The sequence below is a fragment of the Corvus hawaiiensis genome, chromosome 40 (assembly GCF_020740725.1).
Source record: "Corvus hawaiiensis isolate bCorHaw1 chromosome 40, bCorHaw1.pri.cur, whole genome shotgun sequence".
In the NCBI taxonomy this organism is placed as follows: domain Eukaryota; kingdom Metazoa; phylum Chordata; class Aves; order Passeriformes; family Corvidae; genus Corvus; species Corvus hawaiiensis.
The window spans coordinates 44649-64866 of NC_063252.1; the positions used below are offsets into that span (position 1 = coordinate 44649).

At 56.6% G+C, this 20218-nt stretch overlaps 1 long non-coding RNA gene and 1 gene segment (V, D, J or C); one reads left to right on the forward strand and one right to left on the reverse strand.

Annotated features, from left to right (window-relative positions):
- Positions 1–2751: 2751 nt before the first annotated feature.
- Positions 2752–15444, reverse strand: LOC125319283. The segment is given in 8 exon segments: positions 2752–3330; positions 5361–5681; positions 7289–7596; positions 8429–8566; positions 8659–8706; positions 9845–10138; positions 14538–14594; positions 15372–15444. Coding segments are annotated over 8 exon segments (1622 nt in total).
- Positions 6682–6983, forward strand: LOC125319301. The gene is made up of 2 exons (XR_007200657.1): positions 6682–6758; positions 6819–6983. It is a non-coding gene; the product is annotated as an uncharacterized LOC125319301 (long non-coding RNA).
- Positions 15445–20218: the final 4774 nt, after the last annotated feature.

The following is a 20218-nucleotide window of genomic DNA, read 5'->3' on the forward strand; positions in this document are numbered from 1 at the left end:
ATCCCAGTCCCCTCCCAGTCCATCCCAGTTCCCTCCCAGTTCATCCCAGTTTGTCCCCAGTCCGTCCCAGTTCCCTCCCAGTTCCCTCCCAGTTCATCCCAGTTTGTCCCAGTCCATCCCAGTCCCCTCCCAGTCCATCCCAGTTCCCTCCCAGTTCCCTCCCAGTTCATCCCAGTTTGTCCCCAGTCCGTCCTAGTTCCCTCCCAGTTCCCTCCCAGTAATCCCCTGTCTTAATTAACCGCCCCAATCAAGTAATTAATGACCCTTCATTAATGAATGGATGGCCTTTAATTAATGATTCCCCCTAATTAATGGCCTGTAATTAATGGCTACCCCAATTAACGACCCCGAATCCCATCAACCCCTTAATTAGTGACCCCAGGCCCCTTAATTAGTGACCCCAGGCTCATTAATCCCTTAATTAGTGACCCCAGGCCCCTTAATTAGTGACCCCAGGCTCATTAATCCCTTAATTAGTGACCCCAGGCTCCTTAATTAGTGACCCCAGGCTCATTAATCCCTTAATTAGTGGCCCCAGGCTCATTAATCCCTTAATTAGTGACCCGGCCCCTTAATCCCTTAATTAGTGACCCCAGGCTCATTAATTCCCTTAATTAGTGACCCCAGGCCCATTAATTCCTTAATTAGTGACCCCAGGCCCCTTAATTAGTGACCCCAGGCTCATTAATCCCTTAATTAGTGGCCCCAGGCTCCTTAATTAGTGACTCCAGGCCCATCAACCCCTTAATTAGCAACCTCTAATTAGCGAATCCCCCTCATTAACCCCCTTTAATTAACGACCCCAATTAACAACCGGCGCTAATTAGCGCTAATGAGGCCAGACCCGGGCCTAATCCCCGAAATCAACGAGCTAAGGGCCTTCCATCCGTTAATTAGCGCTAATTAAGTTAATTAGTCTCATTAAGGGAGTTCCTGGGGAGGGAAAGGGCCAGGAATCCCAAAGGGCCCCAAAATCCCCGATTTTTACCCCAAAAATCTCCGAAATCCATCAAGAAATCGCCTTTAATCGACGAATTATCACTAATTATGAGTAATTCCCGGTAATTATCGCTAATTAAGTTAATTAAGGGACTCCTTGTGGATGAAATTGATCGGGAACCCCAAATCCGGCCCCAAACGGCCCCAAAATCCCCGATTTTTACCCCAAAAAACACCGAAATTAATCAATAAATCGTCTTTAATCAACTAAATACCACTAGTTCTCACGAATTATGAATGATTCTTACTGATTATCACTAATTATCACTGATTAAGTTAATTAAGGGAGTTCTTGTGGACGAAACGGATCGTGAATCCCAAACCCGTCCCCAAACAGCCCCAAACCCCCGATTTTTCCCCCAAAATCACCCCAAAACATCAATAAATCGCCTTTAATCAACTAAATATCACTAATTCTCACTAATTCTCACTAATTCTCACTAATTACTGCTAATTATCACTAATTAAGTTAATTAAGGGAGTTCTTGTGGATGAACTGGATTGTGAATCCCAAACCCGTCCCCAAACAGCCCCAAAACCCCGATTTTTCCCCAAAAAACACTGAAATTAATAAATAAAGCGCCTTTAATCGACTAAATATCACTAATTATACCACTAATTAAGCTAATGACTCTAATTAAGGCAGTTTCTATGGGAACTGAGCACGAACCCCAAAACCCGGCCCCAAACAGCCCCAAAACCCCGATTTTTCCCCAAAAACCACCAAAATTCACCAATAAATCTCCTTTAATCAACTCAATATCACTAATTATCGCTAATTAAGTTATTTACTGTAATTAAGGGACTCCTTATGGACGAAACCCAGCCCGAACCCCAAAACCCCCTCCCCAAACCGGCCCCAAAACCCCGATTTTTCCCCAAAAACCACCAAAATAAATCCGCTTCGTGACCTTTAATGGAGCGATTAACGCCAATTAGCGCCGCCTGCGTTAATTACCGGGGTTCTTGTGGACGCCCCGCCCCTAATTAACCCCCCGGAGCCCTCAATTAACGGCCCCGAACCCTTCGATCCCTTCATTAACCGCCCGAATTCATCCCTTAGAGACTTCTGGTCGACTAATTAGCGCTAATTAGCACGAATTACTTTAATTAGTGGCTCCTTGAGGACGAAACCGAGCGCGAAGTCCAAACCCCGTCCCCAAACAGCCCCAAAACCCCGATTTTTCCCCAAAAAACACCGAAATTAATCAATAAATCGTCTTTAATCAACTAAATACCACTAGTTCTCACGAATTATGAATGATTCTTACTGATTATCACTAATTATCACTGATTAAGTTAATTAAGGGAGTTCTTGTGGACGAAACGGATCGTGAATCCCAAACCCGTCCCCAAACAGCCCCAAACCCCCGATTTTTCCCCCAAAATCACCCCAAAACATCAATAAATCGCCTTTAATCAACTAAATATCACTAATTCTCACTAATTCTCACTAATTCTCACTAATTACTGCTAATTATCACTAATTAAGTTAATTAAGGGAGTTCTTGTGGATGAACTGGATTGTGAATCCCAAACCCGTCCCCAAACAGCCCCAAAACCCCGATTTTTCCCCAAAAAACACTGAAATTAATAAATAAAGCGCCTTTAATCGACTAAATATCACTAATTATACCACTAATTAAGCTAATGACTCTAATTAAGGCAGTTTCTATGGGAACTGAGCACGAACCCCAAAACCCGGCCCCAAACAGCCCCAAAACCCCGATTTTTCCCCAAAAACCACCAAAATTCACCAATAAATCTCCTTTAATCAACTCAATATCACTAATTATCGCTAATTAAGTTATTTACTGTAATTAAGGGACTCCTTATGGACGAAACCCAGCCCGAACCCCAAAACCCCGTCCCCAAACCGGCCCCAAAACCCCGATTTTTCCCCAAAAACCACCAAAATAAATCCGCTTCGTGACCTTTAATGGAGCGATTAACGCCAATTAGCGCCGCCTGCGTTAATTACCGGGGTTCTTGTGGACGCTGCGCTGCACGAAGCGGAGGGGCAGCCCCTCGTGCACCACGGTGCAGACGAAGGAGGAGCCGCGCTCCCACTCGGCCCTGTCCACCTCGAGGCGGCTGTAGAGGAAATAGGAGCCCTCCCCCCCCTTCTCGCGCTGCACCCGGCCCCGTCTGCACGGCGGAATTCCCGGAATTCCCGGCGGGAATGCTCTCCTGGTTGCGCTGCCACTGCACGTCGATGGCGTCCGGGAAGAAGCCGCGGGCCAGGCAGGTGAGGGAGAGCGTGGGGCGGGAGCCGGCGGCTTCCTCGGGGGGCGGCGGCAGCAGGAAGACCGGAGGGAGGGAGGCGCTTTCCTGGGGGGGGGGGGGGGAAAGGAGGGATTTGGTGAAAAATGGGATTTTGGTGAAAAATGGGGAGGAATTGGGAAAAATTGGAAAAGAAATGGCGGGAATTGCTGAAGAAATGGCGGGAATCGGAGAAAAAATGGCGGGAATAGAGGGAAAATGGGGGGAATGGGATTTGGGGGAAAAAAGGGGGTTTTGGTGAAAAATGGGGAGGAATTGGGGGAAAAAAATGGTGGGAATTGGTGAAGAAATGGCGGGAATAGAGGGGGAAATGGGGGGAATGGGATTTGGGGGGGAAAAAAAGGGGATTTTGGTGAAAAATCGGGGAGAAATGGGGAGAAATTGGGGGAAAAATGGTGGGAATTGGTGAAGAAATGGCGGAAATAGAGGGGGAAATGGGGAAAATAGAGGGGGAAAATGAGGGATTTGGGGGAAATGGAGTTTGGGGGGAAAAAAGCGGGATTTTAGTGAAAAAAGGGGAGGAATTGGGAGAAATTGGGAGAAAAAATGGCGGGAATTGGAGAAAAAATGGTGGAAATAGAGGGGAAAATGAGGGAAATGAGATTTGGGGTGAAAAAGGGGGTTTTGGTGAAAAATGGGGAAGAATGGGGAAAAAATGGAAAAAAAATGGCGGGAATTGGTGAAAAAATGGCGGGAATTGGCGGGGAAAATGGCGGGAATAGAGGGAAAATGGGGGGAATGGGATTTGGGGGAAAAAAGGGGATTGTGGTGAAAAATTGGGAGGAATTGGGAAAAAAATGGCGGGAATTGGTGAAGAAAATGGCGGAAATAGAAGGGAAAATGGGGAGCATAGAGAGGGAAAATGAGGGATTTGGGGGAAATGGAGTTTGGGGGGAAAAAGCGGGATTTTAGTGAAAAAAGGGGGATTTGTGAAAAATGGGGAGGAATTGGGAGAAATTGGGGAAAAAATGGTGGGAATTGGTGAAAAAATGGCGGGAATAGAAGGAAAAATGGCGGAAATAGAAGGGAAAATGAGGGAAATGGGATTTGGGGGGAAAAGGGGGATTTTGGTGAAAAATGAGGAGGAATTGGGAAAGAAATGGCGGGAATTGGTGAAAAAATGGCGGGAATAGAAGAGGAAATGGGGGAAAGAGGGGGAAATGTGGATTTGGGTGAAAAAAGGGGGAAATTGGTGAAAAAAGGATTTTGGTGAAAAATGGGGAGGTAATGGGAAAAATGGGGGAAAATTGGGAAAAAAATGGCGGGAATTGATGGAAAAATGGGGATTTTTTTCCCCCCTTTTCCCCTTTTTTCCCCTTTTCCCTTTTCCCCTTTCCCCCTTTCCCCCCTTTCCCCCCTTTTTTTTCCTCTTTTTCCCCCCTTTTCCCCCTTTTCCCCTTTCCCTTTTCCCCCCTTTTTCCTTTTTTCCCCCCTTTTTTCCCCCCATTTTTCCCCTTTTCCTTTTCCCCCCCTTTTCCTTTTCCCCCCTTTTTTCCCCCATTTTTCCCCTTTTCCTTTTCCCCCTTTTCCTTTTCCCCCTTTTTTTCCCCCATTTTTCCCCTTTTCCTTTTCCCCCTTTTCCTTTTTCCCCCTTTTTTTCCCCCATTTTTCCCCTTTTGGCCTTTTCCCCCCCCTTTTCCCCCTTTTCCTTTTCCTCCCTTTCCCCCTTTTCCCCCTTTTCCTTTTCCCCCTTTTCCCCCCTTTTTTTCCCTCTTTTTCCCCCCTTTTCCCTTTTCCCCTTTCCCCTCTTTTCCCCCTTTTTTACCCCTTTTTCCCCTTTCCCCTCTTTTCCCCCTTTTTACCCCTTTCCCCCTTTCCCCCTTTTCCCCCCCTTTTCCACCCCTTTTTCTCCCTTTTCCCCCCTTTTCCCCTTTCCCCCCCTTTTCCTTTTTCCCCTTTTCCTTTTCCCCCCTTTTTTCCCCCATTTTTCCCCTTTTCCTTTTCCCCCCTTTTCCTTTTTCCCCCCTTCTTTCCCCCATTTTTCCCCTTTTCCTTTTCCCCCCTTTTCCTTTCCCCCTTTTTCCCCCCTTTTTCCCCCCATTTCCCCCATTTCTCCCCCTTCCCCCCCTCTCGCTCACCCTGCCTCCTCTCCACGCGCCGCTCCACGGGCGCCGGCAGCTCGGCGTGGCTGACGCGGCAGACGAAGGCGGCGCCGCTCTCCCAGTCGCGGGTGGCCAGCGGCAGCTCGCTGGTGGCCGTGAAGGTGCCGTTGTACTGGTGGCTCAGCCGCAGCGGCAGCGGCTCCAGGGCGCCGCCCGACGCCCGCGCCCACGTCACCGCCAGGCCCTCGTCGCTGGGCAGGCTGGTCACCAGGCACAGCAGCTTGGGCGACTGCGAGATGTACAGGTCCGAGGGCGACGGCGGCACGGCGAAGACGCGGATGGGGCTGGACGATTGGGCTGGGGGGAGGGAGGGAGGGGAGAGAGAGAGAGAGGGGTTGGGGGGTGGTTGGAGAGATCAAAACGCGACCCGAGATGGGCGGAGATGCCAAAAAGTCGACTTGGGGTGGTTGGAGAGCTCAAAAAGTCGACTTGGGGTGGTTGGAGAGCTCAAAATGCGACCCCAGATGGGCGGAGATCTCAAAATGCGACTTGGGGTGGTTGGAGAGCTCAAAATGCGACCCCAGATGGGCGGAGATGCCAAAAAGGCGACTTGGGGTGGTTGGAGACCCCAAAACTCAACTCGAGATGGTCGAAGATCCCAAAAACTCAACTTGGGGTGGTTGGAGAGCTCAAAACGCCACCCGAGATGGTCGGAGAGCTCAAAATGCGACTTGGGGTGGTCGGAGAGCTCAAAAAGTCGACTTGGGGTGGTTGGAGAGCTCAAAACTCAACCTGGGGTGGTTGGAGAGATCAAAACGCGACCCGAGATGGGCGGAGAGCTCAAAACGCAACTTGGGGTGGTTGGAGAGATCAAAACACCACCCGAGATGGTTGGAGAGCTCAAAATGCGACTTGGGGTGGTCGGAGAGCTCAAAATGCGACGTGGGGTGGTTGGAGAGCTCAAAACGCAACTTGGGGTGGTTGGAGAGATCAAAACGCGACCCGAGATGGGCGGAGATGCCAAAAAGTCGACTTGGGGTGGTTGGAGAGATCAAAACGCGACCCGAGATGGGCGGAGAGCTCAAAATGCGACTTGGGGTGGTTGGAGAGATCAAAAAGTCGACTTGGGGAGGTTGGAGAGCTCAAAACGCGACTCGAGATGGTTGGAGAGCTCAAAAACTTGACTTGGGGTGATTGGAGAGCTCAAAACTCAACTCAAGATGGTTGGAGAGCTCAAAAAGTCGACTTGGGGTGGTTGGAGACCCCAAAACTCAACCTGGGGTGGTTGGAGAGCCTCAAACCCAACTCAAGATGGTCGGAGATCCCAAAAACTCAACTTGGGGTGGTTGGAGACCTCAAAACGCGACTTGGGGTGGTTGGAGAGCTCAAAACTCAACTCGAGATGGTTGGAGATCCCAAAAAACCCGACTCGGGGTGGTTGGAGAGCTCAAAACTCGACCTGGGGTGGTTGGAGACCCCAAAACCCAACTCAAGATGGTTGGAGAGCCTCAAACCCAACTCGAGATGGTTGGAGACCCTCAAGACTCGACCCAAGATGGTTGGAGAGCCTCAAAACCCAACTCGAGATGGTTGGAGATCCCAAAAACTCAACTTGGGGTGGTTGGAGAGCTCAAAACGCGACTTGGGGTGGTTGGAGACCCCAAAAGTCAACTCAAGACCATGGAAGACCCCAAACTCAACTTGGGCTCAACCCAAGACCCCCAAACCCAACTTGGGCTCAACCCAAGACCCCAAACTCAACTTGGGCTCAACTCAAGACCCCCAAACCCAACTTGGCTCAACCCAAGACCCCAAACTCAACTTGGGCTCAACTCAAGACCCCCAAACCCAACTTGGGCTCAACCCAAGACCCCCCAAACCCAACTTGGGCTCAACCCAAGACCCCCAACCCAACTTGGGCTCAACCCAAGCCCCTCCCGCCCCCCATCGCCCCCTGGGCTCACCCGAACACCTCCTGGCCGGCGCCTCCCGGACGGTGCTGGAGGCCGCGTGCGCCACTCGGCAGGAGAAGCTCTCATCCCTCCACTCGCCCAGCGAGACGTTGACGCGCGACACCACGCGGAAAGTGCCGGCGGCGTCGCCGGGAGCGGCGGGCTCGGTGTGGGCGTGGTCCAAGGGCTGCCCGTCCATCAGCCAGGTGACGGTGATGGGGCAGGAGAGAAGCCGCTGACCAGGCACATGAGCTCCACCACGCCGCCGTCGGAGCAGGCTTGGAAGACGTCGACGGTGGGAGCGTGGGCGGCGGCGCCCGCTGCGAGGGGATGGGGACGTCAGTAGGTCCAAGATGGCGGCGCGGGGTCAAGGTTGGGTTGGGTTGGGTCAATGTTGGGTTGGGTTGAGTCAATGTTGGGTTGGGTCAAGGTTGGGTTGGGTTGGGTCAATGTTGGGTTGGGTTGAGTCAATGTTGTGTTGGGTTGGGTCAATGTTGGGTTGTGTCAAGGTTGGGTTGGGTTGGGTCAATGTTGGGTTGGGTTGAGTCAATGTTGGGTTGGGTCAAGGTTGGGTTGGGTTGGGCCAACGTTGGGTTGGGTTGGGTCAATGTTGGGTTGGGTTGAGTCAATGTTGGGTTGGGTTGGGTCAATGTTGGGTTGGGTTGAGTCAATGTTGGGTTGAGTCAATGTTGGGTTGGGTCAAGGTTGGGTTGGGTCAATGTTGGGTTGGGTTGGGTCAATGCTGTTGAGTTGGGTCAACGTTGGATTGGGTTGGGCCAACGTTGGGTTGGGTTGAGTCAACGTTGGGTTGGGTTGGGTCAACGTTGGGTTGGGTTGGGTCAACGTTGGGTTGGGTCAATGTTGTTGGGTTGGGTTGAGTCAATGTTGGGTTGGGTCAATGTTGTTGGGTTGGGTTGAGTCAATGTTGGGTTGGGTCAATGTTGTTGGGTTGGGTTGAGTCAACGTTGGGTTGGGTCAATGTTGTTGGGTTGGGTTGAGTCAATGTTGGGTTGGGTCAATGTTGTTGGGTTGGGTTGGGTTGAGTCAATGTTGGGTTGAGTCAACGTTGGGTTGGGTCGGGTCAACGTTGGGTTGGGTCGGGTCAACGTTGGGTTGGGTCAACGTTGTTGGGTTGGGTTGGGTCGGACCTACCTGGGGTCAAGCTTTCGGGGATGGAGGGGCCCCCCGAGGTCACGCCGAGGTCACCCCGCGTTGAGTGGGGAGCCCTGGAGGTCCCTACGGAGGCGGCGGCGGCGAGGCCGGAGAGCCTCGGGGAGGTGCTTGGAGGACCTCGAGGGGGGGTCGGAGAACCTCGAGGAGGTTCTCGGAGGAACCGCCCCCCTCGACCTCCCCCCAAATATTTTGGGGGGTCTGGGACCTACCTGGGGTCGGGGGTTGAGGGGAGGTGACCCTCTTGGTGGGGGCGGAGCCTACGGAGATGCCACCAAGGGTTGGTCAACGGGGGGGGGGGGGGGGTGTGGAGAACCCTCCGGAATCGGCGTTGGGGGGGGGAGGGGTCGAAGGAAGGGGGTTGGAGACCCCTCCCCACCTCCGCACCCCGAAAGTCGCGGTGGGGTCGACTCGGGGGTCTCAGAGACCCCGGAAGTCAAGGTTGGGTGGAGTCAAGATGGTGGAAGAGGTCGAAACTCAACTGGGGTCACCTCGAGGGTCTTGGAGACCCTCCAAGTCAAGGTTGGGTCAACCCAAGACCCCAAAACTCAACTTGGGGTCATCCCAAGACACTCAAAGACCCCCCAAACCCAACTGGAGGCTGTTGAAGACCCCAAAAGTCAAAGTTGGGGCAAGCCAAGACCCTCAAAGACCCCAAACCCAAAATTTTGTCAACCCAAGACCCCGAAAGTCGAAATTTTGTCAACTGGAGTCCATGGAAGACCCCAAAACCCAAGATTTGGTCAACTGAAGACCCTCAATGATCCCAAAACCCAACCGGGGTCAATTGAAGACCCTCAAAGACCCCAAAAGTCAAAATTTGGTCAACCCAAGACCCTCAAAGACCCCAAAGTCAAAATTTGGTCAACCCAAGACCCCAAACCCCAAAATTTGGTTAACCCAAGACCCTCAAAGACCCCAAAACCCAACTGGGGTCAATTGAAGACCACAGAAGACCCCAAAAGTCAAAGTTGGGTCAACCCAAGACCCTCAAAGACCCCAAAAGTCAAAATTTGGTGAACCCGAGACCCTCAAAGTCCCGAAAGTCAAAGTTGGGTCAACCAAAGACCCCAAACCCCAAAATTTCAACCGAAGACCCTCAAAGACCCCGAAAGTCAAAGTTGGGTCAACCCAAGACCCTCAAAGATCCCAAACCCAAAACTGGGTCAACCCAAGGCCCCAAAACTCAAAATTTCATCAACCGAAGACCCTCAAAGACCCCAAAAGTCAAAGTTGGGTCAACCCAAGACCCTCAAAGACCCCAAACCCAAAACTGGGTCAACCCAAGGCCCCAAAACTCAAAATTTCACCAACCCAAGACCCTCAAAGGCCCCCAAACCCCCAAATTTCACCAACCCAAGCCCCCCCGAAGCCCCCCGAGCCCCGCCCGGCACTCACTTGACACCTCGACGCTCTTGCTGCTGCTGGTGGCCGCGTGCCCGGACGCTGCAGGTGAATCTCTGGGGGCCGGTGGGCGTGGCCGGCAGCCGGACGGTGCTCCCGGACGAGAAGCCGGAGCCGGTGCGGACCTCCGGGATGGGGGCGGTGCTTTGGATCGGGGGGTGGAGCTGGACCAGGAGTAGTCCAGGTGGGAGGGGAGGTAGCCGGTGGCCAGGCAGCCCACGGCCCGCCAGGGGGCGCTGTCGGCGCCGCAGGTGCGCAGCGGGAGAGGGAGGGGGGGGTGGGGGGCGGCTGGGGGGTGGGGGAGGGGCGGGAGAGAGAGAGGGGGGGGAAAAAAAGGGGGGAGGGTTAGAAAAGGGGGCGGGGCTCCAATGGGGCCGGGCGCCCCCTGGCGGTGAGGGCAGGTAGGGAGTTCTGTGGGGAGGCTCTGCCCCATAGAGGGGCCTGTGCCCCATAGAGAGGCCCCTCCTGCCCCATAGAGGGGCCTGTGCCCCATAGAGAGGCCCCTCCTGCCCCATAGAGAGGCCTGTGCCCCATAGAGGGGCCTGTGCCCCATAGAGAGGCCCCTCCTGCCCCATAGAGAGGCCTGTGCCCCATAGAGGGGCCTGTGCCCCATAGAGAGGCCCCTCCTGCCCCATAGAGAGGCCTGTGCCCCATAGAGGGGCCTGTGCCCCATAGAGAGGCCCCTCCTGCCCCATAGAGAGGCCTGTGCCCCATAGAGAGGCCCCTCCTGCCCCATAGAGGGGCCTGTGCCCCATAGAGAGGCCTGTGCCCCATAGAGAGGCCCCTCCTGCCCCATAGAGAGGCCTGTGCCCCATAGAGGGGCCTGTGCCCCATAGAGAGGCCCCTCCTGCCCCATAGAGGGGCCTGTGCCCCACAGAGAGGCCCCTCCTGCCCCATAGAGAGGCCTGTGCCCCATAGAGGGGCCTGTGCCCCATAGAGAGGCCCCTCCTGCCCCATAGAGGGGCCTGTGCCCCATAGAGAGGCCCCTCCTGCCCCATAGAGAGGCCTGTGCCCCATAGAGGGGCCTGTGCCCCATAGAGAGGCCTGTGCCCCATAGAGGGGCCTGTGCCCCATAGAGAGGCCCCTCCTGCCCCATAGAGAGGCCTGTGCCCCATAGAGGGGCCTGTGCCCCATAGAGAGGCCTGTGCCCCATAGAGGGGCCTGTGCCCCATAGAGAGGCCCCTCCTGCCCCATAGAGAGGCCTGTGCCCCATAGAGGGGCCTGTGCCCCATAGAGAGGCCCCTCCTGCCCCATAGAGAGGCCTGTGCCCCATAGAGAGGCCCCTCCTGCCCCATAGAGAGGCCTGTGCCCCATAGAGAGGCCTGTGCCCCATAGAGAGGCCCCTCCTGCCCCATAGAGAGGCCTGTGCCCCATAGAGGGGCCTGTGCCCCATAGAGAGGCCCCTCCTGCCCCATAGAGGGGCCTGTGCCCCATAGAGAGGCCCCTCCTGCCCCATAGAGAGGCCTGTGCCCCATAGAGGGGCCTGTGCCCCATAGAGAGGCCCCTCCTGCCCCATAGAGGGGCCTGTGCCCCATAGAGAGGCCCCTCCTGCCCCATAGAGAGGCCTGTGCCCCATAGAGGGGCCTGTGCCCCATAGAGAGGCCCCTCCTGCCCCATAGAGAGGCCTGTGCCCCATAGAGAGGCCCCTCCTGCCCCATAGAGAGGCCTGTGCCCCATAGAGGGGCCTGTGCCCCATAGAGGGCCTGTGCCCCATAGAGAGGCCCCTGAGGCCTGCCCATAGAGGGGCCTGTGCCCCATAGAGAGGCCCCCTCCTGCCCCCCATAGAGGGGTGCCCCATAGAGGGCCTGTGCCCCATAGAGAGGCCCCTCTGCCCATAGAGGGGCCTGTGCCCCATAGAGAGGCCCCTCCTGCCCCATAGAGAGGCCTGTGCCCCATAGAGAGGCCCCTCCTGCCCCATAGAGGGGCCTGTGCCCCATAGAGAGGCCCCTCCTGCCCCATAGAGAGGCCTGTGCCCCATAGAGAGGCCCCTCCTGCCCCATAGAGGGGCCTGTGCCCCATAGAGAGGCCCGTCCTGCCCCATAGAGAGGCCCCTCCTGCCCCATAGAGAGGCCTGTGCCCCTTAGAGAGCCCATAGGGACCCCTCTGCCCCATAGAGAGCCCATAGAGAGCCCTGTGCCCCATAGAGAGCCCATAGGGACCCCTCTGCCCCATAAAGGGGCCTGTGCCCCATAGAGAGCCCATAGGGGCCCCCTCTGCCCCATAGGGATCCCTCTGCCCCATAGAGAGCCCTGTGCCCCATAGAGAGCCCATAGGGACCCCTCCTGCCCCACAGGGACCCCTCTGCCCCACAGGGACCCCTCCTGCCCCACCGGGACCCCTCCTGCCCCATAGGGACCCCTCTGCCCCACCGAGACCCCTCCTGCCCCACCGAGACCCCTCCTGCCCCACAGGGACCCCTCCTGCCCCATAGGGACCCCTCTGCTCCACCGAGACCCCCCCCTGCCCCACAGGGACCCCTCCTGCCCCACAGGGACCCCTCTGCTCCACCGAGACCCCCCCTGCCCCACAGACAATCCTATAAGGAGGCTCTGCCCCATGGAAAATCCCACAGGGCCCCATAGGGACCCTTTAGGGACCCTCCTGCCCCATAGGAGCCATTTAGGGACTCCTCTGCCCCATAGATTCTCCTCTGCCCCATAGAGACCCCTCTAGGGACCTCCGGCGGGACTCTCCTGCCCCATAGATTCTCCTCAGCCCCATAGGACCCTTCTGCCCCATAGAGACCCCCCCCCGTCCTGCCCCATAGATCGTCCTGCCCTACAGGAGGAACTTAGGGACCCCCCCCTGCCCCATAGCGACCCCATAGGGATCTTCCTGCCCCACAGAGACCCCCCCCCGCCCTACCGAGACCCTGCTGCCCCACAGATCTGCCCCACAGAGCCTCCTGTGCCCCACAGCGAGCCCCTGCCCTATAGGAGCAGCTCCGGGACCTCCTGCCCCATAGATCCCCCCCTGCCCCATAGAAACCCCCCTGCCCCATAGCGAGCCCTGCCCCACGGATCCCCCTACTCTACAGGGACCCTACAGTACAGCTGAGGCACCCCCTGCCCCATAGATCCTGCCCTCCCCCATAGCCAGGCCCTGCCCCACAGCGAGCCCCTGCTCTATAGGAACAGCTCAGAGACCCCCTGCCCCAAAGAAACCCCCCTTCCCCATAGAAACCCCCCTGCCCCACGGATCCTCCTGTGCCCCACAGCGAGCCCCTGCTCTATAGGAACAGCTCAGGGACCCCCTGCCCCATAGATCCTGCCCTCCCCCATAGCCAGGCCCTGCCCCACAGCGAGCCCCTGCTCTATAGGAACAGCTCAGAGACCCCCTGCCCCAAAGAAACCCCCCCTTCCCCATAGAAACCCCCCTGCCCCACGGATCCTCCTGTGCCCCACAGCGAGCCCCTGCTCTATAGGAACAGCTCAGGGACCCCCTGCCCCATAGATCCTGCCCTCCCCCATAGCCAGGCCCTGCTCCACAGCGAGCCCCTGCTCTATAGGAACAGCTCAGGGACCCCCCTGCCCCATAGAAACCCCCCTGCCCCATAGATCCTGCCCTGCCCCACGGATCCTCCTGTGCCCCACAGCGAGCCCCTGCTCTATAGGAACAGCTGAGGCACCCCCTGCCCCATAGATCCTGCCCTGCCCCATAGCCAGGCCCTGCCCCACAGCGAGCCCCTGCTCTATAGGAACAGCTCAGGGACCCCCCTGCCCCATAGAAACCCCCCTGCCCCATAGATCCTGCCCTGCCCCACGGATCCTCCTGTGCCCCACAGCGAGCCCCTACTCTATAGGGACCCTACAGTACAGCTGAGGCACCCCCTGCCCCATAGATCCTGCCCTGCCCCATAGCCAGGCCCTGCCCCACAGCGAGCCCCTGCTCTATAGGAACAGCTCAGGGACCCCCCTGCCCCATAGAAACCCCCCTGCCCCATAGATCCTGCCCTGCCCCACGGATCCTCCTGTGCCCCACAGCGAGCCCCTGCTCTATAGGAACAGCTCAGAGACCCCCTGCCCCATAGATCCCCCCCTGCCCCATAGATCCTGCCCTGCCCCATAGATCCTGCCCTGCCCCACGGATCCCCCTACTCTATAGGGACCCTACAGTACAGCTGAGGCACCCCCTGCCCCATAGATCCTGCCCTGCCCCATAGATCCTGCCCTGCCCCATAGCGAGCCACTGCTCTATAGGGACCCTACAGTACAGCTGGGGCACCCCCTGCCCCATAGATCACCCTGCCCCATAGAAACCCCCCTGCCCCATAGATCACCCTGCCCCATAGCGAGACCCTGCCCCACAGATCCCATCCTGCCCCACAGCGAGCCCCCTGCCCTATAGGAGCGGCTTGGGGACCCCCTGCCCCATAGAAACCCCCCTGCCCCACAACGACCTCCAGGGGGACCCCCTGCCCCACAGATCTGCCCCATAGAAACCCCCCTGCCCCATGGAAACCCCCGTGCCCCATAGCGACCTCCGGGGGGACCCCCTGCCCCATAGATCTGCCCCATAGAAACCCCCCTGCCCCATAGAAACCCCCCTGCCCCATAGCGACCTCCGGGGGGACCCCCTGCCCCACAGATCTGCCCCACAGACCCCCCCGCCCCATAGATCTGCCCCATAGCTCCCCCTGCCCCATAGACCCCCCCCTGCCCCACAGCGACCCCCGGCCCCTCCTCACCTGCCCCACACGCGGCTCCTTCTGCCCCACGGCGGCCTCGGCTCCCGCCCCTCCCCCCTCCCTCCCCCCACCCCCCAAAACTTCCCCTTTTTGGGGAGGGACCCCCCAAAAAGCGGCCCTGGGGCGCCCCCTAGCGGCCGAACGCCGGCACTTCCTCCCCCCCCCCCAAAAAATTCCCGCCCGAAATTTCCCATTTCGGGGCCGTTTTGGGATCACCATTTTTGGCCTTTTTGGCCCAAATTTCCCTCCCCGAATCCCCAGTTTGGCTCCTTTCCACCCAAAATGCCCGGGTTTTGGCCAGTTTTGGCCATTTTGGGCCGGTTTTTGACCATTTTTAGCCCAAATATCCCGTTTTTGGCCATTTCCTCCCGAATTTCCCCCAGATTTCCCATTTTTGGCCATTTTGGGCCATTTTGGGCCGTTTTCGGCCATTTTCAGCCATTTTAGGCCATTTCCATCCCAGAAGTCTCAATTTTGGTCATTTTTGGCCATTTTTGGCCATTTCATCCCAAATTTCCCCCCAAATTCCCAGTTTTATCCCAAATTTCGCATTTTTGGGCCATTTTATCCCAAATTTCCCCCAAAATTCCCATCTTTGGCCATTTTTGGCCATTTCAGGCCATTTTGAGCCCAAATTTCCCATTTTTGGGCTGTTTCATCCCAAATTTCCTCCAAAATCCCCATTTTTGGCCATTTCCAGCCCAAATTTCCCATTTTTGGGCCATTTCATCCCAAATTTCCCCCTAAATTCCTTTTTTTTGGCCATTTTTGGCCATTTCATCCCAAATTTCCCTCTAAATTTCCCTTTTTTGGCCATTTTTAGTCCAAACTTACCATTTTTGGCCATTTCCTCCTTAATTTCCCCCAAAATCCCAATTTTTGGCCATTTCTGGCCGGTTTTGGCCATTTCCTCCGAAATGCCCCCCTAAATTTCCCATTTTTGGCCATTTTTGGCCATTTTTGGCCATTTCCTCCCACATTTCCAGCCCAAATTACCCATTTTTGGCCATTTCCATCCCACAATTCCCATTTTGGCCGGTTTTGGCCATTTTTAGCCCAAATTTCCCATTTTTGGGGCGTTTCATCCCAAATTTCCCCCCCAAATTCCCCGTTTTTGGCCATTTTCGGCCGTTTTTTAGCCCAAATTTCCCATTTTGGGGCATTTTTGGCCATTTCCAGCCCAAATTTCCCATTTTTGGGCATTTTCATCCCAAATTTCCCCCAAATTTCCCTTTTTTGGGCATTTTCATCCCAAATTTCCCATTTTTGGCTGGTTTTAGTCCAAATTTCCCTTTTTTGGCTGTTTTTAGTCCAAATTTCCCTTTTTTGGACCTTTTTGGCCATTTCCGGCCCAAATTTCCCATTTTTGGACCTTTTCATCCCAAATTCTCCCCAAAATTCCCATTTTTGGCCATTTCCAGCCCAAATTCCCCATTTTTTCGGCCGTTTCCTCTCAAATTTCCCCCCCAAATTCTCCATTTTTGGCTCCCTCCCCCCCTCCCCCCCCCCCATTTTCCCATTTTCTCCTCGTTTCACCCCAAATTCCCGCCCCTCCCCCCCCTCCAGGGCCGCAGCCAATCCGGAGCCGCGGGATCCATCCGGCAGCCAATCAGGTGAGAGCGGATCCGGCCGGGAGCCAATCAGGAGCCTCGGTCCAGCAGGGGGCACCGTCTGCGGGAATTCCGGTAATTTTGAGGAATTTTGGGGAATTTTGGGGGAATTTGGGGGAATTTTGGGGGAATTTGGGGGAATTTTGGGGGAATTTGGGGGGAATTTGAGGGAATTTGGGGAATTTGGGGGATTTCGGGGGAATTTGGGGGGAATTTTGGGGAATTTTGGGGACTTTGGGGGAATTTGGGGGGAATTTGGGGTAATTTTGGGGTAATTTTGGGGAATTTTGGGGAATTTCGGGGAATTTCGGGAGAATCTGGGGGAATTTGGGGGGAATTTGGGGTAATTTTGGGGGAATTTTGGGGATTTTTGGGGAATTTGGGGGAATTTGGGAATTTTGGGGAAATTTTGGGGATTTTTGGGGAATTTTGGGGGGGTCCCGGTGGGGATTTGGGAGCTGGGACTGATCCAAACTGGTCTGAACTGGTTTAAACTGGTCCGGACTGGGCTGGACTGGTCCTAACTGGGAATGGGGGGCTGGGACTGGTCCAGACTGGCCTAAACTGGTCTAAACTGGTCTGGACTGGTCCGGACTGGGCTGAACTGGGAATGCTGGGCTGGACTGGTCTAAACTGGTCTGGACTGGGCTGGACTGGGCTGGGCTGGTTCAGACTGGGCTGGACTGGGAATGCTGGGGGTCCAAACTGGGCTGGGCTGGTCCTAACTGGGAATGCCGGGGCTGGGATCGGGTCTAAACTGGTCTGGACTGGTCTGAACTGGTCCTAACTGGGAATGCTGGAGCTGGGACTGGGCTGTCCTGGGAATGCTGGGGGTCCAAACTGGGCTGAACTGGGACTGCTGGGGCTGGGATCGGGTCTAAACTGGTCTGGACTGGTCCGGACTGGTCCTAACTGGGCTGTACTGGGAGTGCTGGGGCTGGGACGGGCTCTGAACTGGGCTGGACTGGTCTAAACTGGTCTGGACTGGGCTGGTCTGGACTGGGACTGCTGGGGCTGGGACCAGCTCTAAACTGGGCTGGACTGGTCTGAACTGGGCTGTACTGGGAATGCTGGGGGTCCAGACTGGGCTGGACTGGTCCTAACTGGGAATGCTGGGCTGGGACTGGGCTGGACTGGGAATGCTGGGACTGGGACCAGCTCTAAACTGGGCTGGACTGGTCTGAACTGGTCGGGACTGGGCTGGACTGGGGATGCTGGGGCTGGGATTGGGTCTAAACTGGTCTGGACTGGTCCGGACTGGTCCTAACTGGGCTATACTGGGAATGCTGGGGCTGGGACTGGTCTGAACTGGGCTATACTGGGAATGTTGGGGGTCCAGACTGGGCTGGGCTGGTCCTAACTGGGAATGCTGGGCTGGGACTGGGCTGTACTGGCCTAAACTGGTCTGGACTGGTCTGAACTGGGCTATACTGGGAATGCTGGGGCTGGGACTGGTCTGGTCTGGTCTGAACTGGGCCTAACTGGGAATGCTGGGGCTCCAGACTGGGCTATACTGGGACTGCTGGGACTGGGACCAGCTCTAAACTGGTCTGGACTGGGCTGAACTGGGCTATACTGGTAATGCTGGGGCTGGGACTGGGCTGGGCAGGTCCTAACTGGGAATGCTGGGCTGGGACTGGGCTGTGCTGGCCTAAACTGGTCTGAACTGGTCTGAACTGGGAATGCTGGGGCTGGGGCTGGTCTGAACTGGTCTGAACTGGGCTATACTGGGAATGCTGGGGCTGGGACTGGTCTGGTCTGGTCTGAACTGGGCTGTACTGGGAATGCTGGGGGTCCAGACTGGGCTATACTGGGACTGCTGGGGCTGGGATCGGGTCTAAACTGGTCTGGACTGGTCCGGACTGGTCTGGACTGGGCTGTACTGGGAGTGCTGGGGCTGAGACCAGCTCTGAACTGGGCTGGACTGGTCTGGACTGGGCTGAACTGGGCTGGACTGGGCTGGACTGGGCTGAACTGGGACTGCTGGGGCTGGGACCAGCTCTAAACTGGTCTGGACTGGTCTGGACTGGTCTGAACTGGGCTATACTGGGAATGCTGGGGGTCCAGACTGGGCTGGGCTGGTCCTAACTGGGAATGCTGGGCTGGGACTGGGCTATACTGGGAATGCTGGGGCTGGGACTGGGCTGTACTGGTCTGAACTGGGCTATACTGGGAATGCTGGGGGTCCAGACTGGGCTATACTGGGACTGCTGGGGCTGGGATTGGGTCTAAACTGGTCTGGACTGGTCCGGACTGGTCTGGACTGGTCTGAACTGGGCTATACTGGGAATGCTGGGGGTCCAGACTGGGCTGGGCTGGTCCTAACTGGGAATGCTGGGCTGGGACTGGTCCGGACTGGTCTGAACTGGGCTGTACTGGGAATGCTGGGGGTCCAGACTGGGCTGTACTGGGAATGCTGGGGCTGGGACTGGTCCTAACTGGTCCTAACTGGGAATGCTGGGGCTCCAGACTGGGCTATACTGGGGGACTGGGACCAGCTCTAAACTGGTCTGGACTGGTCTGAACTGGGCTATACTGGGAATGCTGGGGGTCCAGACTGGGCTGGGCTGGTCCTAACTGGGAATGCTGGGCTGGGACTGGGCTGTACTGGCCTAAACTGGTCTGGGCTGGACTGGACTGGGCTGTACTGGGAATGCTGGGGCTGGGACTGGGCTATACTGGGAATGCTGGGGGTCCAGACTGGGCTATACTGGGACTGCTGGGGCTGGGATCGGGTCTAAACTGGGCTGGACTGGGCTATACTGGTCCTAACCGGGCTGTACTGGGAATGCTGGGGCTGGGACTGGTCCTAACTGGTCCTAACTGGGAATGCTGGGGGTCCAGACTGGGCTATACTGGGACTGCTGGGACTGGGACCAGCTCTAAACTGGTCTGGACTGGGCTGAACTGGGCTATCCTGGTAATGCTGGGGCTGGGACTGGGCTATACTGGTAATGCTGGGGCTGGGACTGGGCTATACTGGGAATGCTGGGGGTCCAGACTGGGCTGGGCTGGTCCTAACTGGGAATGCTGGGCTGGGACTGGGCTGTGCTGGCCTAAACTGGTCTGGACTGGTCTGGACTGGTCTGAACTGGGCTATACTGGGAATGCTGGGGCTGGGACTGGGCTGTACTGGGAATGCTGGGGCTGGGACTGGTCCGGACTGGTCCTAACTGGTCCTAACTGGGAATGCTGGGCTGGGACTGGGCTATACTGGGACTGCTGGGACTGAGACCAGCTCTAAACTGGTCTGGACTGGGCTGAACTGGGCTATACTGGGAATGCTGGGGGTCCAGACTGGGCTGGGCTGGTCCTAACTGGGAATGCTGGGCTGGGACTGGGCTGTACTGGCCTAAATTGGTCTGGACTGGTCTGGACTGGTCTGAACTGGGCTATACTGGGAATGCTGGGGCTGGGACTGGGCTGGGCTGGTCCTAACTGGGAATGCTGGGCTGGGACTGGGCTGTACTGGCCTAAACTGGTCTGGACTGGGCTGGACTGGGCTGTACTGGGAATGCTGGGGCTGGGACTGGGCTATACTGGGAATGCTGGGGGTCCAGACTGGGCTATACTGGGACTGCTGGGGCTGGGATTGGGTCTAAACTGGGCTGGACTGGGCTATACTGGTCCTAACCGGGCTGTACTGGGAGTGCTGGGGCTGGGACTGGTCCTAACTGGTCCTAACTGGGAATGCTGGGCTGGGACTGGGCTATACTGGGACTGCTGGGACTGGGATCGGGTCTAAACTGGTCTGGACTGGTCCGGAATGGTCTGGACTGGGCTGTACTGGGAGTGCTGGGGCTGAGACCAGCTCTGAACTGGGCTGGACTGGTCTGGACTGGGCTGAACTGGGCTGGACTGGGCTGGACTGGGCTGAACTGGGACTGCTGGGGCTGGGACCAGCTCTAAACTGGTCTGGACTGGGCTGAACTGGGCTATACTGGGAATGCTGGGGGTCCAGACTGGGCTGGGCTGGTCCTAACTGGGAATGCTGGGCTGGGACTGGGCTATACTGGGAATGCTGGGGTTGGGACTGGTCTGGTCTGGTCTGAACTGGGCTATACTGGGAAT